Source organism: Lactuca sativa, chromosome 6, assembly GCF_002870075.4.
Source record: "Lactuca sativa cultivar Salinas chromosome 6, Lsat_Salinas_v11, whole genome shotgun sequence".
NCBI classification, from domain to species: Eukaryota; Viridiplantae; Streptophyta; class Magnoliopsida; order Asterales; family Asteraceae; genus Lactuca; species Lactuca sativa.
This window is the reverse complement of record NC_056628.2, coordinates 152,086,263-152,107,396: the sequence shown is the minus strand read 5'-3', so window position 1 is coordinate 152,107,396 and position 21,134 is coordinate 152,086,263. Positions and strand designations below refer to the sequence as shown.

Genomic DNA, 21,134 nt, shown 5'->3' with positions numbered 1-21,134 from the left:
TTCTTATATGTAGATGACATGTTGATTTTTGGTACCGAACAAGATCAAATAGATGAAACAAAGCAATTGTTGTCATTAAAATTCTCCATGAAAGACTTAGGAGAGGTTGATCAGCTGATGTAATTTTTTGATATAAGGATTAAGAGGGTGAACAAGGGCTTAGTGATGACTCAAGGTCATTATGTTGAGAAAATTCTCAAAAAGTTCAATTTTAGTGATTGTTCTCTTGTGAGTACTTCTATGGATTCAAGTGTGAAATTACTGCCTAATACTGGCATTCCTATTTCATAATTAGAATACTCTAAGGCTATTGGTAGCTTGATGTACGCAATGACGAGTATCAGGCATGATATTACTTATGTTAGGGGAAAGTTGAGCAGGGACACTAGCAATCCTATTGCTCAACATTGGCAAGCGGTTAGTAGAGATTTTAATTATGTCAAGGGAACCACGGATTATGGTTTGAGTTAATTGAGATGCCCTCTTTTTTAGAATGTCATTTAGATGGAATTTGGATAACCAAGGTGGAGGACCATTCCTCAACTACTGGTTGGGTGTTCTTGCTTGGGGAGGTGTCATTTCGTAGACTTCCAAGAAACAATCTTGCATTACAAACTCGACAATGGAATCTGAGTTTGTTGCATTAGTTGTTGCCGGTAAAGAAGCAGAATGGCTAAGGAATTTAGTCTATGAGATTCCTTTATGGTCAAAGTTGATAACACCCATATATATATATATATATATATATATATATATATATATATATATATATATATATATATATATATATATATATATTGTGATAATGTGGTCGCCTTGGCTAAAGCTTACAACCACGTTTATAATGTCAAGTCTAGACACTTAGGTGTTAGACATAGTATGATTAGTGAACTAACCATGAATGGTGTGATTTCAGTAGAGTTTGTGAAACTGCAACAAAATTTGGCAGATCAGTTGACTAAAGATCTAACAAGAGACTTAGTGCACAAGTTTGTTGTTGATATGGGACTAAAGTCCATTAAATTATGTAATGTGTAGTGGTGTTGATTATGATGGCATGTGCGGAATTAGAAAGATCTAGTGAATCATCATGTAAAATCAAGAACACATAGAGTAAATAAATCTTTGTAAGCTCTTATTAGATCTAGAAAGAATATACAAATGGGTTTGTACAAATTTCTCTCTCTAGTCTAACACTCCAAATGGATTCACTTACATAATGGGAGTCACTCACTTCCTATTTATAGGAAAGACTCAACCCATTTACACATACAAAGAGGAAATCCTAAAACACCACATCCAAGCATGACTTTGTACCCTAACATTCTCCCCCTCAAAGTTAGGATTGGATGTCCAGCTTCAATCTCCAACGAGCTAGCGCGATCAAGACCAAACTCCCCCTCGAAGTAACACCGGTCTTCAAATCCGCAAATGAATATTCGACAAACCCGAGAAGCTTCGAATACCCATCATTCTCCCTCTTTTTATAATCAAAAAATGATTATAAAACCCACTAAGGGTGAGAAGCGCTCGAGGAATGAACAATACAGTACTCCCCCTTGATGTGTACCAAAAATGAATCACCAAAAATCTTGCATGGAAAAACAATCACGAAAAAGCCACAAAAATTTTCCAATTTATGAAAATTTTTGACTTTTTGAGTGAAAGTTGCAAGATTTTTCAAAAACCGGGTAGAAATTGTCACTTTCTGAAACTTGCAGGGACCTATTGCACCAAAATAGTCAAATATGCAAAATTCTCCCCCATTTGCGAAACTGGGTAGAAAATGTAAATTCGCACAAACTGCAGGGACCAGAACTGGAAATTCTGCAATTTCTCAGCTTTTATTACCCATTTGCGAAGTTAGGTATAAACTGCCAATATTACGAAACTGCGGGTGTGTGAAATGGAAATTCTGTATTTTTGTCATTTTATGACCCCATTTGCGAAAGTGTTTCTTTGAAAGTTCAGGGATGCGAATCGACATAATCTGTTTCTTCTCCACTTTGCTTCCAGATGCGAACATCTTCAAAACATCACAGATTGCGAACGAACTTCCTGTTTGACTTCCAAATTGGTACTAGATGCAAACTACCCATATCACATCCTTATATGTGAACCATTTTGAGACCCAGATGCGAACTCGATTTTGATTCACTCATATGCGAATCTTGTTTGACCATCAACCACAAAATTGTCATCATTCGCATTTCATTCACAATCCAAGGTTCGTTCATCAACATAAACTTTCAATTCCAAACCCAATCAACATCATAGAAGCAAAGCCTTCGCATCTTTAACCCCAATCTATACAACCTCATATGCGAAATTGATATTGACCCACAAAACCAAACCAAAACACCATTATGACCATAAATGCGAAATCACTTTATGCACATATCAAACTGTATCCAGTGCACCATGGCTTCGCTTTTTGAACCCGATAACAATGCCTTTCCAGTCGATTCTTAACATCCTTTAAACTCAATACTAGATTTCGAAATGAATTTGAAGAATCAAACAAAAAGCGTATGAACTGTCATCGGCACCAAGAATTTCAATCCAAGTAAATTCGAAATTAACCACCAAATTGAACAACATTTCGACATCCACGGCCCATGTTCAACTTGTATCAAACAATTTCAGCCTTCAATTTAGCGATTCATCAATTGAAGATCAAGTTTGACTTTCCTTTTCTGAGTTTGACTTTTTGAAATCGGAAGTCAACAAACACGATATTGATAAATCTAACCCAGAATTTCAGATCAAAGAGTGTTCAAACAACTGTTCTAACCATGTTCTTCACAAAAAATTGAGTTTCTTGATCAATTTGATCAAACTCAAAGAATGGATCGACAACTGCTTGATCATTATCGATCTTTTGAGATTAAACTCAATTTAACAAATCGATTCACAAGCACATCTTCCACAATCAAAATAATCAATCAGCTGATTTCTTCACTGGAATTTGAATACAATCAATTTCATCATATACGAAATCATATGAAATCAACTCCCGTTTTCAGATTGTCAATCGATCATCAATCGATTAAAAAAAATAAGACAAGAATGAGAACTAAAAAAAACGGATTAAGAAGAAATATGATAATCCAATAGTACAAGTAAGAGATGCATATGTACATGTCGACTGACGAACAACAATTTGTAGAATCAAACGTATTTAACGATTTGTGGGCTCATACAAAAAATGAACAGTAACAATTAAAAATTGTTGGATTGGGCTTAAGATTGATTTTGCTTTGAAAACAAAACTTGTATGAACAATAAACGAATTTGAACATTAAGCTCAAAAATTGTTTTCAAGAAAAATTATTTAATCAAATGATTTTGAATTTGGTTTGTGCTTGATCTAAACAAAAATAATTGGATCAATCAATGGGGTTTGAAACGGATTTGATCCAATGAGGCAAATCGATCAAAAATGAAAAACGTAAAACACGAATCGAAATCATGGATGTTTTGGAATCCATTTGAGAATTTGAGTTACCTTCTTGATGAATCGAGATCCATTTTCAACAAACGAATCGAATTTAGAAGATCTTGGTTCTTTTGTCGGAATGAGAAAATCTCCAAATCGAACATTGTACCACCCACCATGCGAGATGTACAACTTATTCTTCGTGTTCTTCGTCGATCCTAGAACATCTTCAAAAGAACCACCAACACTTTTGGGTTTTGACTTCAAATTCAATGCAACATTTGGAGATTGTTACTTTGGAACCCAAATTTGTTTCACGGATTTCGATTTCACAACAACATTTGACGATTTTTGTGAATAAACCCGCTTGTTTTTGCGATTGATCTTCTTCTTCTTCTTTTTGTTTCTCATCTTTTTGCATCTTGAAGACTTGAATCCATGAACAAACCCACTTTCAACAACATGAACATTTTGAGTTTGAATCAAATCTTTTGGAGTTTGATACTTGTGAATTTCTTGAACCACCGGCTTCCGATAAGGAATCATTCCTTCAAACGAATCACATGAACACAAAATATCATCGGTTTGAACTCTAATCGAGCAAAAAACCTTTTCATCTTGAAAATCAACTTGAACCTTCTTATCATGAACTTCAAGAACATCAAGAACATCACATTGAACTCCATTGTCAACAACTTCAAGAAACTTAAGAGCACGAAGATCATTTGGGTTTTCAATTAGAGAAATGTATTTCTTATTGAACAAATCTCTTTCTTCTCCTTCCTTTTGATTTCTACTACGGACTAATATGGACAAGGCAATTTTATTCAACCATGCAATCTTACAAATTGGTTGAAATACCAAGCTTCCATGATCATCTTTCAAACCTCCATAAGAAACCAAATTACCCCATGAAATCAATTTGCTTAACACCAACCCATGAAATTGATCTTCATTGACCTTGTATTTGACATCTTCAACGATCACAATCCAAGAATCATATGTCAAACCCACCATGATCACAAAAACTTGAAGATTTCTAGAGAGAGAAAGTGATTTTGAATGGGTTTTCTAGAGAGAGAAAGCAAAAATCACTTGAATTCTAGTGAAGAAAATCGAATTATGAATAGAATCAAAGATGAATTCGATTTCTAAAATCCAAAAAATCTCTAAACCACGAAGATCCAAGATCATAAAATTAATCACCAAATCAAGAAAGCCATCAAGGATCAATTCTTGATCAAATCAAGAACACCCGCTCTTATACCAATTGTAGTGGTGTTGATTATGATGGCATGTGCAGAATTAGAAAGATCTAGTGAATCATCATGTAAAATCAAGAACACATAGAGTAAATAAATCTTTGTAAGCTCTTATTAGATCTAGAAAGAATATACAAATGGGTTTGTACAAATTTCTCTCTCTAGTCTAACACTCCAAATGGATTCACTTACGTAATGGGAGTCACTCACTTCCTATTTATAGGAAAAACTCAACCCATTTACACATACAAAGAGGAAAGCCTAAAACACCACATCCAAGCATGACTTTGTACCCTAACATAATGGTGAGACACCCAATTCCCTTCTAATATGACATTATGAGTTGAATTCAATGTGTAAAGCTCACACTTATAGACTGGAACACATAAAGTATACGTCCCATGTATGTGTTCGGTTCTACAAGTTGACCAGGTTGAAGTTTAACTTCTTAATAATTTATTTTGATAAAATGTATGTACAGATACATGAAGTAAAGGAGTTACTTACGTAATTGTGAAGTGTAGCCGCATTTCAAGAGGTTAGGGACTTGGCCTTGATACAGTCATGAGAGGATTAGGATACACAAATTTATAATAGTATCAAGTTGTATTTCTCTAGAAAGTTCAATAAACTAGTATGTAATTACTTCCAGATATTCAGTTAAGTTAACGGGTTCAATTCTTAGAACACCTTGATTCTCGAGTATTTGAATTTTTTGATACTAAGATGAGAATTCAATCATTTCGACATTTTCATTTATGTATTGGTTTGATTTGTTTAGGGAATTTTATGTTAGTTCATGGGTTACACTAAAATAGGGGAGGATTGTTGGTGATTTTAGTGTCACCTGATATTTGGGTAATTAGAACTAACATGCGAGCTAAGGGGCTTATCATTTGTACTATATATTATATATTATATGTTTAGTGAATGTGGAATGCATGCATATATAAGATCGAGTTATAAGCTTGTACGACAGAATGGTAGGGATCAAGGAGGTTGCGCCCCCTTGCAAGGTCCTAAGGGTAGCGCCTCTAGCGAGGTTCAAGGGGCAGAGCCCTGGCAAGGTTTGGGGTAACACCCCAAAAGGTCTTCAGAAATTTGAATTAGTTTCATTAAAACCATTGATTAAGCCATTAAATTTGAGATTCTCCTAACTAATTTAGAAGATTAAACCCTAATCTGGGATGCATATATACGGCTCCTCTTTTGAGTTGTAAACAGAACCTTCTTAGCTCTTCTTCTTCTTAAACATACTCAGAGAGTTCTGGCGATTTGGCTTGTGTTTCTGTGCCTAGATAGATACGTGTCCTTTTGGATTATCTTAATCTGAATTTCAGTAACTCAGACATAGGGTGGAAATATTAGTTCGGAAAGTGAAATTACGAGATCCATAAGGAATCCAATTCTCCACCATCATCCTACTTTTACTACTCCCCCAATATACATTACTAATCATCTCAAAATATTAAAATATACATTACTAATCATCTCAATCTGCCTAATATTTTTCCTACACAACCTCTATCTCCAAACACCTCAAACTCCAACCCCATAATGAGTCCAACAACATTCATAAAAAAATTTAAGTTCGAACCCTATGTCCTCAAAATCAAATCTCTAATAGAAAATCCAAAATCTTAATGAATCAAACCATTTCATTCGTTGTGATAGAAGCTTAAAATGAAGAAGCATAGTGTCGGCATAAAAATTGAGAGCAATTACTCTTAATTGTTTGAATAATCATTGAGAAGTAATCTCATTATTGAATTACATTGCATCTTATGAGGTCTCACTTGATTTGAAAATCATGTACAATAAATCTTATTATTTATTGGCATTGCATCTTATGAGGTCTCAAGCGATCTTATCGGATGTTGAGGTTTTATGTTGTGACCAGTATTCGTTAACAAGTTGTGCAAATAATGAAGCTGGTTCGTTCATCAATGTTGTGGGCTTCTCATATTCCATCACCTTTCCTGTAAAGTAGAAGCAATAACCATATTTTTACATCAAAATGATGTAAATTTTTATATAAACATTGATTGATAGCCAATCCATTAGACTATTTTTAACATAAAAGAGTAATCTTGATCTAATTATTACTTCTAACATACATGGATTTATAATAATATTAGTTTTTTTTAACAAATTTTACTCACATTTTGTATATAAACTTTATAAACTTTGATATTTGACAACTATAAACAAAATTAATTATTCGTATATAATTAACTTCAAATTAATTATCATATTATTAAAAATTTTATATATATATATATATATATATATATATATATATATATATATATATATATATATATATATATATATATATATATATATATATATAAACTTCGGGCAATGCTGGCAAGTCAAAATTCTTAATATGAAAAATGTTGAAAGGTTTGATCGGAAAAAGTTAGTGTATTGGTGATTAAACCACAAAAGTGCTCAAATCAGAATGCTTTTAACATAATTTGCGTATAATTTTTTTAATGAGTTTGAATCATAAAATTATTACTATTATTAATATTATTATTACATTTAAAATATCATTATGCAATTAAAGAAAGTAATAATTCATAATTTCTAAATTTGAAGAGACCAAACAGTAAAAAAAAACACTAAATATGTTTAATGAATCGTAAACACTAAATTTAGTGTTTTATTATTTACCAATACTAAAATGGTGTAAGAAACCATGTTGGGTTAGAAATGGCTAAAATTTGTAATTTGATTAAATATTAAAAGTTGCATAATAAATTAAAAAACTTATGCTTCAATTTTTCTTTCCATTCCAGCTGAAGAAAAAAAAAAGCACTCCCGCTAAAGAATGAAAATTAACAAAAAGGTGAAAAACTCACCATCCTTCATAACAAGTACCATTGAGCAGTCTATAACGGTTGGTATTCTGTGTGCAACTGTAATTACTGTGCAATCTTGAAATTCTTCTCGAATAGTTTTTTGAATAATTGTGTCAGTTGCATTATCGATTGAAGCTGTGGCTTCATCAAGTACAAGTATCTTTCGCCTTTTCAAAAGAGCTCTTCCTAAACAGAACAGTTGTCGTTGTCCCAAACTCCAATTCGATCCATCTTGCACAACTGTATTTACAATTATACAACCTCCAAATCTTTAATCTAACAAATTGTAAAAGCATAATGTAGTGTTTGGTGTACGCATTAATCGAAGAGGAAGTGAAATGGAGCATTAGGATTGAATAAAAAAAATCCACGTGTGGTTGCTACTTAGGAATATAATGGAGTACTCATGGAATGTGATTCTGTTTCCTTTGCTGATTTTCATTCCATGGGAGACGGGTGTTTTTATGTCATACCTTGATGGAATGGAATGATATAAGCCCAAAGGTTAACTATTATTAATTAATTTTATTTATATAATCTTGAACAATAAATCAATAATATTTTTAAAAAGTACCAAAACTTCAATTCAATAGTTTTCTTGTTATTTTCCAAGAATAAGTAAAGCTAATTTTTAGTTTATAATTCTATTTGAAGATTTTATGGTATTTAATGTGAAATAATTTTTTTAGCAATTTCTTAAATTGATTAATAAAGTTTTTTTAACTATGAAATACATATTTCATGGATTTCAAATGATACGAAATATTTTTGTATGCAATTTATTCAACGGTGTATTTTGACTTGAATAAAATTTATTTCCATAAAGTACCAATTTTTTTATTTGGTTTTCTAATTCTACATATAACATGTTTGAATGGTTGGCTCATTCCGTTCCTTCAACACAAACATTATAATAAAATGTAATCCCATTCCATGATACTAAACAAAACATGCATGTTTCTTTCTTACCTAACGAATCCAACCCCTCTTTTTTATCTTGAATCACCTCTTGAAGTTGGCATTTTTCTAGAACCTAGAAGACAATAAGTGTGTTACCATTTGTTAATAATTTTAATTAGCATGCATGTGTCCAACTGAAATATGTTACCTTCCATAGTTCTTGATCACTATGCTCTCCAAGAGGATCAAGATTATATCGAATGGATCCACTGAATAAAGTTGGTTCTTGTGGAATAATACCAAAATTTGATCGAAGGTCATGGAGTCCAATTGAAGTAGTATCTACTTCATCTATAATGATTCTTCCTTCTGTAGGTTCTACTAATCGAAACAAAGCACTAATTAAAGTCGTCTTTCCACTCCCTGTCCTTCCAACAATTCCAATTTTGTGTCCCCCTTCAAATACACAGTTGATTCCTTGAAGAACTAATGGGGAATTCGGTTGATATCTTATCTACATTGTACAAAAAAAACCAAATAGTCGATAAATCTTGAAAGGTTATTTATGGTGAACAACATAATGAAATTCTTACGTACCTTTAGGTTTTGGATAACAATTCTACCAATACTTGGCCAGTTTCTTGAAGGTCGATTTTCTTCTATGATTTCCGAGGCTTCACTAGGGATATGCATGTATTGCTCTAGTCTTTCAACCGAAACTATCAAATTTGATAGTTGACATTGGAATTGAACGGAAACAACTAGGAAAATATTCAATGAGAGCCCATAGGAAAGTGCCATTCCAATAATTCCTATGATTACAAGACATCAACGTTTTTGTTAGGGTCACATTGGCTAATTAAACAAGGTCTCATCTGCATCTTTATACGTATCCAACAGTCTTCTTGTACTTCTTGAGTTTACATAGTTTGAAATCACTAACCTGAGTCAGAAGCTTGAAACGGAAGCAAAGTTATGGCTAAAGCAGAGCTTGAAACGATAAGAGCACATAGCATTTCTAGACGTTGGATTAACCATTCGTTTGCTGAAAAACTATGAAAAAATGGACTTGAGTTGTTGTCAATAAGGTGCAAATGTTCTAAAAAGAAACGGTCTTCTTCACCAAAAGCTCTAATGGTAACCACTCCAGCAATGGATTGTGCAAGATGGCTTGCTACTAATGACTTACTTGTACCATCTAATCGCATCAACTCCTTCGCAGATGCATAGTAGAATTTCTATGTGAAAAAATAAAGACTACATGAGTGTTTCTTTTTCACTTAACGTAGAAATAGAAAGTCGGAGAAAATTAGGTTTTACGCATTAAATCTTAACTTTTTACAAATTTGTCATGGTTTATTTGTTAGGTATTACTATTACATGCATATGTATATAGAAGTCTAGGAATCCGGTTTTTTTTTTTACCTGTAGAAGTATTGTGACATAAACCGTTGGAATGATAATGAACAAGATATGCCAAGTTAGGAATGTCAAGATTCCAAAGCTAAAGTATGTGTTCATCGTTGTGCCTATGCCAACTGTAAACTTCATTGCCAATTCAAGATCCACAATGCTGAGATCCGATGACACCTAACAAAAGTAGATTCCTAAGCTTCTTGTAGCTCATTGGATCATAAGTTCTTTTTGGAGCGTTTTATGTAAGGAAAAAAGAAAAGGTATGCCCCACCCATATGTGAGGTCAAAATGGTAATATGTACAATTTAGGTAAAAAGACTAATTACCCGGCTAATGATTCTTCCCACAGGTGTCGAATCATAGAAGGCCATGGGAGCTCGGAAAAGAGATGTAATCAACTTGGAAAACATTGCAATCGATGTTTTAACCCCTAATTTAACGATAAAATAAGATCTACCGAATAAAAAGAACATCATCACAAAACCCAACATCATGTATACAACCAACATGTTCCTCTGGTTTACGCTTCCACCTTGTACTTCCTTAGCCAACCATAGATTCTGAAGAAAATATCCGATGATGTATGAGAAATGTGACAAAACTGACATAGCGAAGTAGAAGAATCCATTGCTCTGGCTAAGATATTGTTTGTAGGGTTTTAAACCAGTGTCCCCTGCTTCTCGTTCTTCTTTCTTAATCAGTTGTTCTCCTAACGAATGATTTGATTCCATCTTTTCTTTAGGGTTGATTTGTTTAATTTCTTGATTTGGGGATTTTGATAATTGTTGAGAATCATTAGTTGCTTGATTATCTGAACCAGAAGTATTGCTGAGTGCAATCACGAGGTTTTGGAACTCTTTACATGTATTAAGCAATTGATCATATGTTCCTGTTTGAATGATCTTCCCATCTGCCATTAACTGTCAACGGAATCATTAAAACATCAATCGATGGTTTTAAAATGAGTAAATTATTGAGAAAATAAAAGTATCAAATATAGTATTGTGCTTTTAGAAACAATCATTTTATAACATTTTTAGTTAAAACTTAAAAGATGCTTTTTTTTATGTTTTTTGAAAGTTTTCTAGAAAATTAATCTTATAAACGATCGAATATAGACTTTTACTTTTACAAGCATCTTTAGTTTATAATATTTTTTTGACCATTTTTATAGTTTTCTAGAAAATTTACAAAAGAAACAATCAAATATAGCTTTTTACTTTTAAAAGCAATCCTTTTATAGCATTGTACCTATTGGAAAATATTGTTTTATAAATCATTTATGTTTACTCCTTCCTACTGAATTTTTCCTTTTAATCGACCTTTGTAATCTAGTTAGATTAGTTTGTTAATAAAATAGTATAGTGTTAACAAAATACGGTATTTTATTTTTAAAATATTGAATATAATATTCTTACGTGATGTTTTTAATGTTTGGTTGGAGATGGAAAAAGATATGGTGTTAAAAATCATCATTTTGATGGTATTTTTGGTGCTAAGGTTAGATCCTTCCTTAGGGAGAGAGTGTTTTCTCCATTCATCCCCCAATAGAATGAAAATTTATAATGAAACTCATTTTTATACATAAATTTTTAAATGAAACAAATAGTTTTTCTTAATTTCCAAGATTTTAGTAGTATTATAATTTATTTTCTAATTAACTAGAAACTTCTTTTTGTTATAATCTTATTTAGGGTTTAATGAGTTTTTACTATTTTTAGTTTTTTTTAGTTTTTAAAAGGTTAATAACTACTAGCTTTAATTAAATAACTTGTAGAATATGTTAAAACTATACCTTGTATCAACATTCTATGTTAAAGTTCATTTCATTCCTTTAATACCAACCAAACATAATCCTTTACTCACTTAAATTGTTTATTTCATTACTTCGATCATTCCATTCATTTTATATTCTATTCCATCCAACCAAATAAATGCTAAAAGCCATTTCATGTAGAAGAAAATTCCTAGTTTATAAGTAGCTCACCAGAATATCATCAAAAGCAGGCAGGAAATCGACTTGGTGAGTCACAAGTAACACCGTTTTACTCGATAAAGCTTCCATGATGTATTCCTAGGAAAACAAGAAGCATGTTAACTATTAGATATGTGATGTCCTTGATATTCTCTCCAAACAAACTTTTGAGAAAGAGATAGAAGACCCCAAAATATATAGAGATTGATTTGCCCTTGTGAAGCCGATGTAGGACCCACCAACAATAACAAATTATATATTTTTTCACATATTGAATAAAAAAAGTGAAAACGATGATTACTTTGAACAAACTGGCTGCAGTATGTGCATCAACCGCGCTAAATGGGTCATCCAAGAGGTATATATCTGCATCTTGATACAATGCCCGGGCAAGCTGAACCCGTTGCTTTTGTCCACCACTTAGATTAACGCCTCTTTCTCCGATGATTGTTTGATTGCCAAATGGGAACATATCGATATCTTTTTCAACTGAGCATTTTGTTACTACTTCTTGATATTTCTCCTCATCCATCAACTTTCCAAATAGAATATTGTCTTGAATTGTCCCTGTTCGGATCCATGCCGTTTGTGAAACATATGCCACCTTCCCATTAACTTCAACCTAAAAAACAAAAATCAAATAACAAACTAATAACACATAATGTTTAGGGTTAAACCCCATCTAAGACCCTAATACCAAAACTCTTTTTTTTAGTTAAATCAGTACAACCCAACACCTTCTTGCACCATGGGCTGGAAAATGAATCTATGGTTATAACAAAAAATGTTGTTAAGAAAATGGTTGCACCAAAAATTAGAAAAAAGAAAAAAATTATAATGAGTCGATAAAAGTTTTTAACTTTTAGCTTATGAGAAAAAATTCAAATTAAAAATCAACTTCTTTCAACAGCATAAGATTAAAGCAGTATAAGATTAAAGACAAAATTACTTCATCAATAGCTATTTGTGTAATTTTACAATCCAAAAACATAAAGTTTTTTGCTTTTAAATTTTAGATAATTTTATATATTTAAAAAGCATTTATCTATTTGTATGGAACTCTTGAACATAAATAAAATACTATTTTTGCCATAGCACAATAAGTTTGTTTAGGATATTAACAGCAAAAAATTAAAAACTTACTGTTCCTTTTATGTTGGGAACCTCTCCAAGAATGGCGGATATAAGAGTCGATTTACCAGATCCAACCTCGCCGCATATCGCCACTTTTTTTCCGATCAAAACTTCAAGATTTACATCACCCAGAGTCGGTTTTGAAGAATCATCAATCCACGAAATCGACTCACACTTGATTATCAAAGATCGATCCTCCACCTTTACATGATTCTTCCTTTCCTTCTGCAACTCCGGCGCCTGTAAAAACTCAACAACACGACTTAACGCAACCCTTGCTTCAATAAACACCGCCGCAACATCAGAAATGTTCTGAATCGGCTCTTGAATGATCCGAATCGTTGCCAGAAACGTAAACACGTTACTCGCATCAAGCTCGATTCCCAACAAATAACACGTCCAAAACGTCACCACCGATACAATCGCCGGAGACGACCAAAACATAAGTATGAGAAACCCTCTTTGAGAGATAACCGCCGATAACCATTTCATCTCTTCGTTTCTTAACTTTCCGGCTGCATCACGGAAATGCGTCTCCCAAGCGTACAGCTTTAAAACCTTCATGTTTGAAATCGACTCTGTTATGGCCTTCAGCCGCCGGTCTTGCGCCGCCATGAGCTTCGTTAGGTGCTTATGCTGCAACTTACCCAACGGAATGTTTCCGACCACCGTTGATATTATCACTAACAAAGCTGCAATCGTGGCTACTCCGACTGAATAATAGATTATGAGAATCCCTAAACTGATCTGAAGACCGATCGTCCATATGTGATGAAACCAAAACGGAAACTCGCCGATTCTGGTAGTGTCGACGGTGGCGTAGTTCATGATTTGACCGGGGGAGTAACTCAGTTTAGCATCGTTTGATAGCCGGAGTTGCTTCTGATAAATCGCTGCACTTAACATCGATTTCACTTGGAGTCCGATGACTCTATTCCGAAACTTCAGTTGCCTCTCCGATATCGATTCCAGACATTTCGCTAGAAATAACCCTAACGTCAGAAAATACCCTTCGTGTTCGAAACTCTGCTTCCCTTGACAAAATCGAATGAAAGCTCGAAGAATCAAAGGACCTGAAGCCATAGCGAGGACTTTTATCAGCGCAAAAAACCCAGTGATTACGAGCTTCTTCGATTGCCAAACGAACAACGTTGAGAAAATCGCCGGATCGGAACAACTACGATCACCGGAAACGCTTTTTTCTCTTCGTTTCTTCATCGTCTCCATGAATCTGGAATAACATTCTTCTGCTGTATCTTCTTTTCGTAACTTTGGGATGTCTTTGTCATCAAGAACTTTACTTTTGCCTTTGATCAGCAACGGATTCAGCCACCAGAATGTGAACTTACTTAACGTTCCGGCGTTTGCCATCGGAGTAACATTTTCGTTCGTTTCAGATGGTGGATTAGCTTGCAGAGGTTCATAAAGTGAACCATCTTCCATTATGCAAGTTCTTTTCCGATGAAGCTATGAACAAATAAGAATAGAGTCGGTAGTTATGTTCTAAAACCGATGAGTCGAGTTACGTACGTGTACAGGCATCGATGCATTTAAAATTGAAACATTAGCACTGAAAGATCACAATCTGAGTAGGTAATTATGTCAGTCGGAAGTCGGAACCAATGTGAAAAAGACAAGCAGAAAACAAAGATACACATGTTATTTTAGTGGTTTTAAAAGTGTGAGGTATATTATAATTCAAAATTGGCTTATATTTTTGTCCATGTTTGAATGGAAAATGATTGTTATATTCTGTAGGGCTGCGCAAAATCTCACGCGGTGTCCAAAACACTATGTATCGTGTGTGAATGTAATAATGTTTGTATTCTTAATGATATGATGAGTTATGTGCGTAAATGTAATAATGTTTGTATTCTTAATGATATGATTATTTATCATGACATATCCCTTACTAGTTAATTAATATTATTTTTAATAATTAGGTTATAATTACATACTTTTACTAGCATATTTATAACTAATTATTCATAAATTCTATTTACTAAGATATTAGTTATTTTATTTATTAAATAGATAATTTATAATACTATTTTTATAAAAGATATATAAATATTTTTATTCATTTAAAAAAAAAAGTTAAAACACGACACAACAATAATAAAATAATATTTTTACATAACAAATAAGAACACAAAACAATAATAATAAAATAAAAGATATGTAAATATTTTTATTCATTAAAAAAAAGATAAAACCCGACACAACGTAACAAATAATAAAAAAAAAAGTTCAAATATAAAATAATATTTTGAGAAGTACGAGACCTAAGTTGATTGTATAAATCAAAACGCGGCAAATATATAGTTTGTCATGTAGATGCAGACAAACTTTTACAGACATTCCAATATACTGTGATAGGAGGCATTGGATAATTTCCTTTCAAAAATACCGACATATAATGAATACTGTTTACAAGTGCCAACGTAATGAATATCGATTTTTTAATAGAAGTATCTTTATCTCGAGCAAATACGTTGATTCCAAATAATTTAAACATCTCTATATACAAAAAATAAAAACAAATAATTTAATATTTTTAAAATTAAAAAAACATGTATTAACAAAAATTAAAGATGTACAATTTTTAAAGTTTGTGTAATCTATTAAAAAACATCAAAAATTAATTATATACAATTTTTAAAGTTTACGTAATCTATTAAAAAAACACCAAAAATTAATTATGTACAATTTTTAAAGTTTAAGTGACCTATTAAAAAAACACCAAAAATTAATTATGTATAATTTTTAAAATGTATGTAATTTTATCATAAAAAAAAGTCTGACGTTCTTTTGTTAAAATAAATAAACATATATGCAGAAATTATATAAATATAAATATAAGGGTAAACAATGTCATTTTTATAAATAGAGAGGTTATTAATGTAAATGTAAAAAAAGAAAAAAAAAAACTGTTCGCATAGTTCGAGAAGCTTGTCTTGAGAATTTGTTTTTCTAACAAAAGCAAATTGATTTTTCCATGACATTTATTCAAAAGCTGCAATACCAACTAAAAAAATAATAATTAAAGGTATAGGATTATTCAAAATAGGGTATTGTTATTCCTACCTTATTTTGAATAATCCTACGCCCTTTAATCATTATTTTTTAGGTGGTATTGCAGCTTTTGAATAAATGTCACGGAAAAATCAATTTGCTTTTGTTAGAAAAACAAATCCTCAAGACAAGCTTCTCCAACTATGCGAACAGTTTTTTCTTTTTCTTTTTTTACATTTATATTAATAACCTCTCTATTTATAAAAAATGACATTGTTTACCCTTATATTTATATTTATAAAATTTCTGCATATATGTTTATTTATTTTAACAAAAGAACGTCAGACTTTTTTATGATAAAATTACATACATTTTAAAAATTGTACATAATTAATTTTTGGTGTTTTTTTAATAGGTCATTTAAACTTTAAAAATTGTACATAATTAATTTTTGGTGTTTTTTTAATAGATTACGTAAACTTTAAAAATTGTATATAATTAATTTTTGATGTTTTTTAATAGATTACACAAACTTTAAAAATTGTACATCTTTAATTTTTGTTAATACATGTTTTTTTAATTTTAAAAATATTAAATTATTTGTTTTTATTTTTTGTATATAGAGATGTTTAAATTATTTGGAATCAACGTATTTGCTCGAGATAAAGATACTTCTATTAAAAAATCGATATTCATTACGTTGGCACTTGTAAACAGTATTCATTATATGTCGGTATTTTTGAAAGGAAATTATCCAATACCTCTTATCACAGTATATTGGAATGTATGTAAAAGTTTGTCTGCATCTACATGACAAACTATATATTTGCCGCGTTTTGATTTATACAATCTACTTAGGTCTTGTATTTCTCAAAATATTATTTTATATTTGAACTTTTTTTTATTATTTGTTACGTTGTGTCGGGTTTTATCTTTTTTTCTAATGAATAAAAATATTTACATATCTTTTATTTTATTATTATTGTTTCGTGTTCTTATTTGTTATGTAAAAATATTATTTTATTATTGTTGTGTCGTGTTTTAACTTTTTTTTAAATGAATAAAAATATTTATATATCTTTTATAAAAATAGTATTATAAATTATCTATTTAATAAATAAAATAACTAATATCTTAGTAAATAGAATTTATGAATAATTAATTATAAATATGCTCGTAAAAGTATGTAATTATAACCTAATTATTAAAAATAATATTAATTAACTAGTAAGGGATATGTCATGATAATCTAATTATTAAAAAAATAATCATCAGGGGTAGTGATAGATATAAAAGGGGTAGGAATAAATGATGTCTTCTCTAAATTATGAACTTCAGTATTCAATATCATGGGTGCCTATGCTAGTACCAAAAGGTTTGAGGGAACGGTGTCATCGAAACCATATTTCATTCACTACCACATAAATGACACGTCACTTTATATCATAAAAGTATGGTTCGTTGTCACACCTAAGAAGCAGTCGCACTTTATTTTTAAAAAATTTAATTTAAATAAAAACTTTAACTTTCATAAAAAAATCATAACATTTCATTAATTAAAAATTAAAATCCATTACATTACATTACTTAAAAAAAAAAACATAACATTATATTTAAAAAATTCTAGAAACTTAGGAAAAAAAAACTAGAAGATTTAAACCTAAAACTTAAAAAAAAAAAAAAAAAAAAAAACAAAAAACAAAAAAAAAATTAGAAACTAAAATCAGTTAGTCTCGTATTAAGGGTGTTTGAATTTGCGATTTCAAAAGCACTTCTCAAATAATTATTGGATTAAAGTAATGAGTACTTAGGTACTTTTACATTTACCTAAAAAATTATGTTTTCTACAACAATTCCTTGCATGCTTCTCTAAATCAAATTATTTTTAATGAAAATGAGTTTGTCAAACACTAAAATTGTTTTTCATTTCATGATCTTGTTGTCATGTGGAGCAATGATTTTAGATAGCAAAACATTTGGCCACTTTAACCCATCCATGATGAAGTAAAAAACATATCACTTAATTCTTGTTGTAAAGGATTGTTAATCACATTGTGAAGGTTTTAGTTGAAATTTTTTTGTAAAAGTAAGTTTCATTTTTAGTCCCTTAGTATAGATAGCTCTATTAAAAATGACTTTTTTTGCTTTTTTTGTCCATGTAGTAATATTTTAAAGCATTTTAATTTATTGGTTGTAAAATGTAGAAGGTTGTCCTAAACAGAACTGTCAACCCATTTAACAAGTCATAAAGTTTTATATTTATTGGAAGTAGAAATGGTCAGCCTAAACATGTAACCTTTAAAACATATTTTTATTAATAATCTGAAAAACCACAATTGGATCTACCTTTTTTATTTGAAATCATCACTTACAGACAATAAGTTATGTAGCAGAACATGTTGTGTTTTAGGGTTCTTTTGGAATTGTGTCTTAAACCTTCCGGTATGTATACAAACCTTATCTGTTAATCATATATTTTTTTACTTTATTTATTAAGATATTTGGTGTTAAAATGTAAACAATCTAGTGATCTACTATTTAGATGAATCCTCATTCTCACCAGCTCATACTTCGGAAGCGCAAAAGTTCTGGTAAATAATCGTACTTTGTACTGTTATTTTTATTCTTATTAAGACATTATGCTCCAATAAATTTAATCCATTTATTGTACTTTCTTTTTTTTGTCTTTATTGAAAAATATGCCAGAGCAGTGAAAATTGTTATGTATTTATCGAAAGTACATTGCTATTATTTTATAAAGAAGGTATAAGAAAACATTGTTATGATTTTATGTTGTTAAAATGAAGACTTATCGAATTCATTACTTATACATCCATTCAAGTGACTAGAAGTAGGTGGGTTCTGTTTAATGTCATTTATGGCATGATCAGTATTATCCTTTTAAGTGTAGAATATGTAAGGGAAAATGACTTAAAAGCCCAACGAAGTTTTCAAACCGTTCAAAAAACACCAATCATGTTTTGTCTGTTCAAAAAAACCCAAGAAACTTAACATTTTGTCTAAAAAGCCCAACTAAGTTACAATTTCCTAAAAATCAAATAAGAGAACTAGATGACGTGGCTTACTACCGTATCGAAAAAATGACTTGTTAGGCCAACAAAGTTTCCAAAACGTTTAAAAAACTCCAATAATGTTTTGACTGTTCAAAAAAAAACCCAACAAACTTAAACAAAACAAAATTGGGATTTTTTGAACAATTTAGAACTTTGTTGGACTTTTTAGACAAAATGTTAAGTTCGTTGGGATTTTTTGAACAAACAAAACATGATTGGGGTTTTTTGAATGGTTTGAAAACTTTTAAGTGATTTTCCCAATATGTAATACATATAATTTCCATTTGATTTCTTCTTTTTTATGCTTGTATCAGGTAAGTAGGTGCTAAAAAGTATAATTGAAAATTGGCTTATATTTTTGTCCATGCTTGAATGGAAAATGATTGCTATATTCTGTAGGGGTGCGCAATATCTCACCGTTACAGTTACTGTCAAATGAACCTTGTCTTTGCCCTTTGCGACGTCGTTCCCTCGCGAATCTGAAGGAAGACGATGAAAATATGGATTTGCCATTGCCAGCGCCACCGGTATCTCCTGGACCGTCGAGGACGGTGGTGGGTGAGGGTGTTTTGGTAATAATGTTGGATTCTACCATTGCTAATCTTGGAGGAAGCTCCAGGCATCTGTTGGCGGTGGTGGTGGTGGGGTGGAGGATGAGGTTGGTGCAAGGTCGGGGCTTACCTGGCTGTTCTTCCCACCGGAAGGGAACGGAAGCTGAGGTTTGAAGCGGTGGCGTTAGCATACCAGATGGTTCAGGGAGGCGTGGTAGTGCCATGGAAAAGAGCTGGAGCTTTGGTATGGAGATCGGGTCGGATTCTACATCGGATCCCATTCTATCTTTCTCTCTCTTTAGAATTGAATGAAATGGAAAGGGAAAAAGAAGAAAGGGTGTGTATTATAGGAGGTTGTTGGGTCGGGTGTTGCTGAGCACACCCGAATTACACAAAGTCAAAACCATTTTACAAAAAGCAAAACCACTTTGACTTAAAACCCCAAGTTGAGATGACATCTCCCCTCCCTTCCTCAACCTTTCCTTCCCACGCCTTTTTTTTTTAATTATAATGTTTCTATTTTCTTCAATTAGTGAAAAAGTTATAATGCTTAATAATAATTGATAGGCACGTATAAAATTATCAAAAACAAAAATAAGTAACTAAAAGAAATAGACACAAGTAATATAGAAATAAAGTATCACGTTAGCTGTAAATTTATATTTAATAATTTTCTAATTATTATTTTTTATTTATTTCTAAATACTATATATTTAATAAAACATACATTTAAAGATCAAAGCATAATGTTTGAGAGGTGATGAACAAGCGACAATAGATTTTATTCTCAATGTTTTAAAAAATAGTTTGAATCGGCCGAATGATAGGGAAACTGGTAAGTAATCGATTCAACTAACGGTTTTATGCATATTTTTGGACTGGAATGAACCGGTTGATTTTTACAAAGAAAAAATTATTAAATCAATTAAATTGAGCCGGTTTAACCGCTTAAGTTAAATAACAACACACGAAAATAAAGTATTTTGCATAAGGAATTTAGGTGGTCTTTTCATATTTATTTAGACTTCTTTTAAATTGAATAAAATCACATGATAAATGTTATGAAGCGTGTATATTCAGTTAAAACTATACTTTGATTCAATACTATATTTTTTTATGAATGTGAATTGATGTAAAACTTATGGTTATATATATTTTTAATGTGTTTGGTGTGATCTACAACTTATTTTTATGTGTATTTTTAATGTTTGGACTTGTTTTTCTGTGTATTGTAATGTTTGAAATCGTGTGTTTATGTGTGCAGGAAATTAAAGAAAAACAAGAAAATTTTAGATACCCGGTTGAATTGACGATCAAACCGTTAAACCAATTGAAACGGGAATTGGTCACCATATCAGTTCTGTAACGCCTCGACTCCCATGTATTTGAATTTTGCATAAAAATGATCTTTTTTGACTTGTAACTCGTCGAGTTGATGGCCTCAACATGACGTGTAGGGAATTCTCTACTCGACGAGTTGAGATGGAAAACTTGATGAGTA

The 21,134-nt window shown here is 31.4% G+C and overlaps 2 protein-coding genes across 2 annotated transcripts; both read right to left on the bottom strand.

The window, feature by feature from the left end:
• Positions 1 to 6,385: 6,385 nt before the first annotated feature.
• Positions 6,386 to 14,629, bottom strand: LOC111890841 (ABC transporter C family member 10). Its single transcript, XM_023886920.3, has 11 exons — positions 13,003 to 14,629; positions 12,161 to 12,481; positions 11,872 to 11,958; positions 10,211 to 10,804; positions 9,894 to 10,058; positions 9,412 to 9,706; positions 9,066 to 9,280; positions 8,677 to 8,982; positions 8,538 to 8,601; positions 7,569 to 7,808; positions 6,386 to 6,680 (listed from the first exon to the last, which is right to left on the bottom strand). The coding sequence occupies exons 1-11, from the start codon at positions 14,434 to 14,436 to the stop codon at positions 6,559 to 6,561; spliced, it is 3,843 nt and encodes a 1,280-aa protein (XP_023742688.1). The 5' UTR covers positions 14,437 to 14,629; the 3' UTR covers positions 6,386 to 6,558.
• A 4,698-nt stretch (positions 14,630 to 19,327) lies between these two features.
• On the bottom strand, positions 19,328 to 20,054 carry LOC111890846 (uncharacterized protein At4g00950). Its single transcript, XM_023886926.3, has one exon. It carries the CDS (start codon positions 19,912 to 19,914, stop codon positions 19,408 to 19,410), a length of 507 nt encoding a protein of 168 aa, XP_023742694.1. The 5' UTR covers positions 19,915 to 20,054; the 3' UTR covers positions 19,328 to 19,407.
• Between the last annotated feature and the right edge of the window lie 1,080 nt (positions 20,055 to 21,134).